Below are 7,842 nucleotides of genomic sequence, written 5' to 3' on the forward strand. Positions count from 1 at the left end.
TGTCCCCTAGTCCTACCATTCTCACCATTAAATATGAAAAAAGATGATGCATCAACACCATTAATTCCCTTAACAATCTTAAACACCTCAATCATATCCCCTTTAACTCTTCTTTTTTCAAGAGAAAACAATTTCAGAGATCTTAACCTCCCCTTCTATGACAACTCCTTCATCCCAGGCACAATTTTAGTAGTCCTTCCTTCAGTTGCCAATGCTCAAAATTTCTATTTTATTGTGAGCAGTTGAATGAAGAAAAGATTAAAAGAGACTGGCTTTGCTACTCAACTGTCAAAGTGGAACATCTTCTGTGTCAAATTTAGATGCAATCTAAGCCTTAAAAATGGGGTACAAAGCCATAATAGAAGTCCTCACTTCCATTACAGATGTTGATTCTGAAAAACATCAAGTGCACTTAGAATCAAGAAGCCTTATCCTACAGTTGGAACAACTGCAAACAGGTATAATGACAAATTATGGAGTGTTATTCTGGAGAGGTTTCACAAGACAAGTTGTTCATTACAAAACTCCCAAATGGGTGTCAGTACAGCTTCTCATCTGCTAAAATCTTTCAAGACATTTGTGATGAAATTACAAGATTCATTTCCCAAATATAAGTAAAAGAGTAAACAACTGTCAGGATGTGAGAAATATAAGGTCAAAATATCAAGGAAATAGAAGAGAAATATACAATGGGATGAAAGGGATGCTGAGAAAAGCGATATTTCATCCTCTACTCAATATAAAGTTCAGACTTTCTTAACAATAATTGACAAAGTGTCACTTGCATTAGACAAAGAATAGTGGCATATGAAAACATCAGTTGCAAATTTGGGTGGGTTTCTATGAAACTTAAAAAGTCCATGCCTACAGAAGACCTCTGCAATGCCACCAAAAAGCTGATTAGTACATATTCTATGGACTTGGAGAGTTGCACAGAGGAAGAAAATGTGGAACAAAGAGCAGTAAAATAACTATTTTGGAAGAGGGGTTACAATATCTGAACCTTAGGATAAGAGATGTTAAAGTTTTACTTTGCTGTACGTCTTTCTCTTCAACTCACTTAGAACTTTAATCAAAAACAGAAGAGATGGGAACTGAAGCAGTTGACACAGTAAAGCTATAACTGGAACTTGTTGCTACAGTGTTGTTTACCTGCACAACAAGCACAATTTAAATGACCACAGCAAGATGTTTTTGAGTGCCAAAACTACTGACAGTGAAAACAATGGAGAAGGTTAGGAATATATGGTATGACCAAATATTTCAGATGTTCTGATGAGGGATAGTGAACATTAAAATCAAAACCACAGTTGGCACAGGTTTGCAAGTGTAGATACACCTCGCTACTGATATTCATTGACTGGAGAGACAAGTAAAAAATTCTAATTTGGAGATGTGAAGTAGATCCCTCTCATCAATAATGCCTTTATATGAATTCAAAGAGGTAGGAAGAGTAACCTCAACAGGTATATTCCCAATAAATTTTGACTTCAACAGGAATTCATTATCATGTAGTCACGGTATTTCAAGCAACAAACCTCCAGGTCTTACTTTCTTAACCAATTCTGGAAAGCCAGCAAGGTCCTCCAAGCCCTCCAAGAAACATTTCTCACAGAGAATGTAATATCAGAACACAAGGTGCAGGAATAACAGGAGTGGCAACACTGTCTTCCATCCTAGATCATTTACCAATGACTATATTATTTTTATTATTTTAAGTACGAACATCCATAACAAAATGAATAAAAGTCAGTACCCACTGACCCCACCTTCTATGAGGACCAAAAAGAGAATGCACTTCACTGTCAAACAGTGACATTGGAGCAATGTTTTATGAGCCAGCATTGGTCATATGTGCACATCCCCCATTGGGGATGTCTAATACTGGCAACTTGTTTGACCCTAACCACAAAGGATAAGCTGATTTATTGCAGTGGGGTTGGGAAGGGGGGGGATACCCATCCACAAGAATTCGAGGCCAAAGCAATGTGTTTCAGGGCTTTACCCCAGTCACCACTCATCCACCAAACCACAACCTACACTTAGATAAATTTTTGGGTCCAGAGAAGACAAACCATACAGGCAGAACCTCTGTTGAGAGGTCCATTCACCACACAGGGGTATTCACGTTGAAGGGCCTACCTTTACAATGGCTAGAAATTGCTTAAAAAATGAAATAACACCCATAGTCACAGCTATAGAACTACTACACTTTGCCTATAGAAGGGCTATATTTTGTCTTAAAAAGCTATAGTCATATACAGAAGGTATATAGCCTGTTATGAAATAGTTAAAACCAGCTAAGAGTTGCTGAAAAAACTGTTAAATATTTACAGCCATAAATAGAGAATAGGTATTGCTGTTGTTTTAATAAAACAGCTACATATTTTCATAAGGCAAAACTTAGAATTGACATTTAATTAAATTTCCACATATTTAGGACTTCCCATATTTCTAATGACCAGTATTAGTCAAACTATAAAAAAGTTGCATGCACCAACAAATTGAATCTTTGGAACCAAGCAGGATTCCATAGAACAAGTACTATAACCAGTCAAAATATAATTCTGAACAACTATAATATACTGTTTACATTCTCATAGAAATATGCCTAATTTACATAATATTATGGCTTAAAATGAGGACTCTATAACATTTAAAAACACAATATTTTAATATATCATCTAGTGTAACTAGTGATACAATGTACCTTGTTATAACTCCATTAATAGAGAGATTTATAATATATGGTATAATCTACAGTTATTCAAGTTTTAAAAAATATAATTTAAATATAATTGAATTTAATATACCTTACCTGCTTGTTCCAGCAAAACTTCTTCACCACCAGGGTGCTGAAAAACAATATTTATTTTTAGTTATAATATGGTTCAGCTCAAAATGCAACAACTACCACTATTATAATTTCTGCCCCTACAATGAAAAAAGGAATTCATTTATCATTTTAATCAATTTCATTTATCACATATCTACTAACTTAACAATAGCTTATAATCATAATTAACACTTGTGTAACATATATGGTTAAGGTATGGTGTGACTAAAATTCAAAGATCCAATGCCAACAGCTTATCACTAAGATAAGAAGCATGGAACTGCATGTAGTTCAAGGTTGATTTCAAAAGCCTGGAAGTGCATGTAGTTCAAGGCTGATTTCAAAAGCTTGGGATATATTCCTAGTTCAGATTTGAACTTTCACCTAAAAGTACTGTAGTCTCCTCTTCTCAGATATCAAGGGATGCACATGTTAACAATTTTGAGATGTCAAATAAATTACTAACTTAAAAAGAAACCTCATATTTAACACCTTTTTTTTTTAAATATATAAATATTAAAACTTGTGAGCATTGAAAACTGTTTTAATTATATAACATAACTATAAAAAGAGGAAATAATATCTGTACAAATAATTTTTTTTTCAAATAAAAATTCTGTTACAAGCATTTTTCATGTAAGATGTCACAGTCCCCCCCCCCCAAAAAAAAAACAACAACAACAAATCTCCTACTTGAATTATCAAGAAAAGTTTATGCTTGTGTAATTGATGGTTATAAATCACAGCATAATAATTTACTCTTGTATTTAGTCAAAAAGAAAACAACAATTACAAAATAGAAATCAAAGTACATATGGAGTATTTAATTAAATCTAATCAGCCATCTTGACTTAAGCCATGTTTGTTTTAGCAAGTAAAGTACAGCTGCAATAAAGTTAATTAGTTAAGAAAAAAGAAACACACATGATTATATTACAAAAAATTAATAGTAGAATGTCACAAATTTTAACTTGTATTTTAAGCAACTCTGTGTAGGTGTACAGTTTGTCACCTTATTTTTGCTATCCTTACCAAGTAAAAATCAGGGGATATAGGAAATAAATTACTAAATATTATGTTTCACTCAGTGTTTATTAATTTAACCACTACTACAACCTTATTGATAAAAAAAAAGATGTTAAAGAAGCAAGTTGTTTTTATATTCATTCCCTAAACAATATTACTATTATATTATGGATATGGATTCTGTCACCTCTCTTTCACTAAATTTTTGTTGTCATTGTAAACGTCTCCAAAACGAACTTTAAATATACAAGCACACAAAATATTTGCAGCAATATTACATTTTATACATTTGAGAACTGATTGTTAATACAGAAGTATGCTATATAATTCATTAAAAAATATTTTTGTCAAAACTCTCAACAATACATTTCATTTGAGTATTTATAAAGTCACTACACTGGCAACTACATAATTATGATGTATATACATTCAAGTTTCTTTTTATATTTTAACACTGCTAACAAATCTATTGATCTTCAATAGTTATTTCTCATTCATTAACTTTTATGCTGCACTATTCTAAAATTCTATTCAGTTTTAATTTATTTTTTTTGGAATAGTTTAATAATAAATAAACATATAGTGTATATTTAAATTATCAACTTTATAAACAATTTTAGTCACATTTGTCAGGGATATGGAATTCATATAATAAAACACCCAGAACACACACACACACACACACTTTTGTGCTCTTTTTATAGGGAAAAAGGTTTTGAGACTTATCTAACTTTTCCACTGTATTTAGCACTCTTGAGAGTTGATAAAGCATGCAAATTCAGTACTCAGCTGGTCAATATAGGGGATTTTCTATCCAATATAACTACATATGTTTCTTATTTCAAACATACCATAAAATGACTAAATAAAACACAAGTGCTAAATCTAGAAAAAGTTAGTCAGTCTATAAAATCTCTTTAAAGAAATACTAATGTCTGTTATTATATGATTAAGCAAAGTATATGCTAAACTGTTTCCAAGACCTAAAATACATTCCTTATAATCAATATAGCTGATCTGACAAGTTGGTATTCCTCAAAACTCCAATACTCAAGTGATCATGGTAAAGGATTTGTTATCCAAAATGAACAAATGTTTCACATTTCAAACTTGTGGCAAAATATTATTTTCTGGTTCATATTACAAGTGAAAACTGGTATTCTTTTAGAATATATACCTTTACAGTCTTAATTTCTGAAACATATAAAAAGGTGCAAATACTGAAAGCTGATTCACACATATATAAGGAAAAAGGAAACTCCAAAATTACCCTAAACATAAATATGCCACATTTTCAAATGAAATTTTTCAGAACACTGCTTTACAAAATATTTTTGAAACACAACATTTGAAATATTCAACTGAAGTAGAGAACAATTAACTACAATTATATTAAAAACAAAAATCAGAATCTAGAAAATAAGACTAACATATCACAATTGCTAGAAGTTTTGCCACAATCCACATTATTTTTTATTGCAAATAAAAACAAAGTTGCGTATGTGAAAAAAAAATCTTTTTGTATCAATTTGGTCAACTACATCATACATGTATTTTCTTTTTGTGAATACAGAGACAGTAAAAAACAAGTATATAAATACGTTTTTGATCATCATACCAGAAGCTCAAAATGGTAAAATTGATGTTATTGATACTGTACTTCTTTTCCATTAAAAACAAATTAAATTAAACAAACATAACATTAATGTTTATCCCTCTCTTCTCTATCCCACAACTTACTACTAGTATGACTAATTCTTTGTTAGACGTAGAGGTAATACTATTAGTAGTAGTTTGACTTTGAGTGCTATTGCTGAATATATATAAATACGTTTTTGATCATCATACGAGAAGCTCAAAATGGTAAAATTGATGTTATTGATACTGAACTTCTTTCCCATTAAAAACAAATTAAATTAAACAAGCATAACATTAATGTTTATTCCTCTCTTCTCTACCCACAACTTACTACTAGTACTACTAAACCTTCGTTAGACGTAGAGATAATACTAATAGCAATACTAGTAGTTTGACTTTGAGTGCTACTGCTGAACACAACTTTCATTGTGTTGAGCCTTTGGTTTTGGAAGTTGGAGCAGTGTAGGATGTGTAACAACACTGTTGCCAACAGTATGGTACCGATACCATACACTTGCATTTGCAACGTTATAATTATATAACATTAACACTAGCATTAATACGCACTTAAGTTAAAATTTAAATATAATACTTTGTACAGTAAATGGTAATATTTTTATTGGCTTTACATCAGAACTACTCTTTCCAGGAACATATAATTATAAAGTCATTGAATTTGATGATAACATTCAGTAGTAGTACTACTACTACAATTAATAGTAATACTACAACTTATAACTACAAGTAACTCTAACACAGTAACAGTTATGGCTTAGATAACGTTAAAGGATAAGCGTAAATACTCCATACGAACTCACCTCTTCAATGAACTTACTAACATCGTAAATATTGTAATGAATCAAAACCCATGTTGATTTCTTATCATTGTGCTTTGCTATTTCTTCGAGAGTTAGTATTTTAACACTTTCTGATTCTGACATATCTAACAATACTTCTGACCAACACAAACTTTCCTCAAACTCAAAGAGAAGAAGTGATGATTATAGCGACCTCCTCTAAATCAAAGTTCAATTACACTACCACTTTTAGCCTTGTGTAATGGCTCACGTGAGCTTATACCTAACTGCGATAACGTTTGATCTGCCCCAAGTGCTTCAAAAAATGTTTCATTGACATTCGGAAGAAAATGAGGTTTATGTGATTTATCAACGTTTTTGCCCATGTTTTTTTTTTTTCACTATCAAGAATATATATTCACGTAAGAAACATAGATCCATATCCTGAACCAAAACAGGTCCATCTGTCCAAAGCGCTAGGGTTTTATCGTTTTTGTGAAGTATTTTAATAGTCTTATTACTCACACTAATGTCACTAAAACACGGTCTACAACATCTACGAAGAGAGATTTTCAATTCCCACTAATTTGATCGGACCTATACACATTGTTACTTATCTGCTTGTTTGTTAATTTCCGTTATAAATTCTTTCCGAGAAACGTCAGCGATACAAGTCCTTTCTTGATTAACCCAGTTTATTCTTCCTAGATACAAACTTTGTAATACACAGAATTTCCACAGTCAATACGTTTTCTCGTCGCTTTACTAAACAACCTTTAAAACACACGCTATAAATAACAGTGATTCACACACTTTACTTAGGGTGCCTACTGTTCGCTCGACTCATTTATCTATCTCTCCAATCCCGCTGGTTTTTCTCGACTGACTTATATACTAAAAAGATGCCATCTCGATCAGACTAGAGTTGCCGGGCAAATTCACGATCCTTCGAGAAACTCCAGCGCGAATGCTCCCAGCGTCGCGTGACTTCCGCTGTCGTAACACTGCCCTTCCTTAGTATTGCTCGTCCTTAACAATAGCCACTTTCATTAAACCAACAGATAATTAACAATAACTTGATTAAACGTACAGAATTTATAAACACAAAATTAAAATACAACAAAGTCTCTTAATTTTACAGGACGTATCTTCTTCCCTATTGGTCTCCGTCTCATTGGCAGTGGAACAAAAATTCATTAAGATCACAGCAAAAGACACTAGCTCGAAATTATGGGATTGTTATACTGTACAGAATTGAAACATCAACTTGCATTGATGATAGTGTTACGTCTCCGTTTGTTAATTAACTTTCCGTAACTTCGTTCCGACGAAACTTTAGCGACACAAGTCCTTTCTTTCTCTCTGACTGCAGATCAATTACTCACTGTCTACACACACACCTTCGTGTCCCGTCACGTTGTCACCCTCTTTTATATACCAGGCTACCCTATATCTAGTAAATGCTAGAGCATTCGCCAAGGTGCAAGATAGTTCTAGAAACGTGGCGCGACACTAGTCATGTGACTTCGCTGACGCAACAATAGT

General features: G+C 32.5%; 1 protein-coding gene across 1 annotated transcript in view; it reads right to left on the bottom strand.

Annotated features, from left to right (window-relative positions):
* Positions 1-6,628, bottom strand: part of LOC106468761 (cytochrome b5-like) — a 32,001-nt gene extending 25,373 nt beyond the window's left edge. The window contains exons 1-2 of the mRNA XM_013929205.2: positions 6,319-6,628; positions 2,819-2,855 (exon numbers count right to left, since the gene is read on the bottom strand). Of these exons, the coding sequence (XP_013784659.1) occupies positions 2,819-2,855; positions 6,319-6,441 (160 nt within the window). The 5' untranslated portion in view covers positions 6,442-6,628. The remainder of the gene's footprint in view (positions 1-2,818; positions 2,856-6,318) is intronic.
* Between the last annotated feature and the right edge of the window lie 1,214 nt (positions 6,629-7,842).

Source organism: Limulus polyphemus, unplaced genomic scaffold, assembly GCF_000517525.1.
Source record: "Limulus polyphemus unplaced genomic scaffold, Limulus_polyphemus-2.1.2 Scaffold91, whole genome shotgun sequence".
NCBI classification, from domain to species: domain Eukaryota; kingdom Metazoa; phylum Arthropoda; class Merostomata; order Xiphosura; family Limulidae; genus Limulus; species Limulus polyphemus.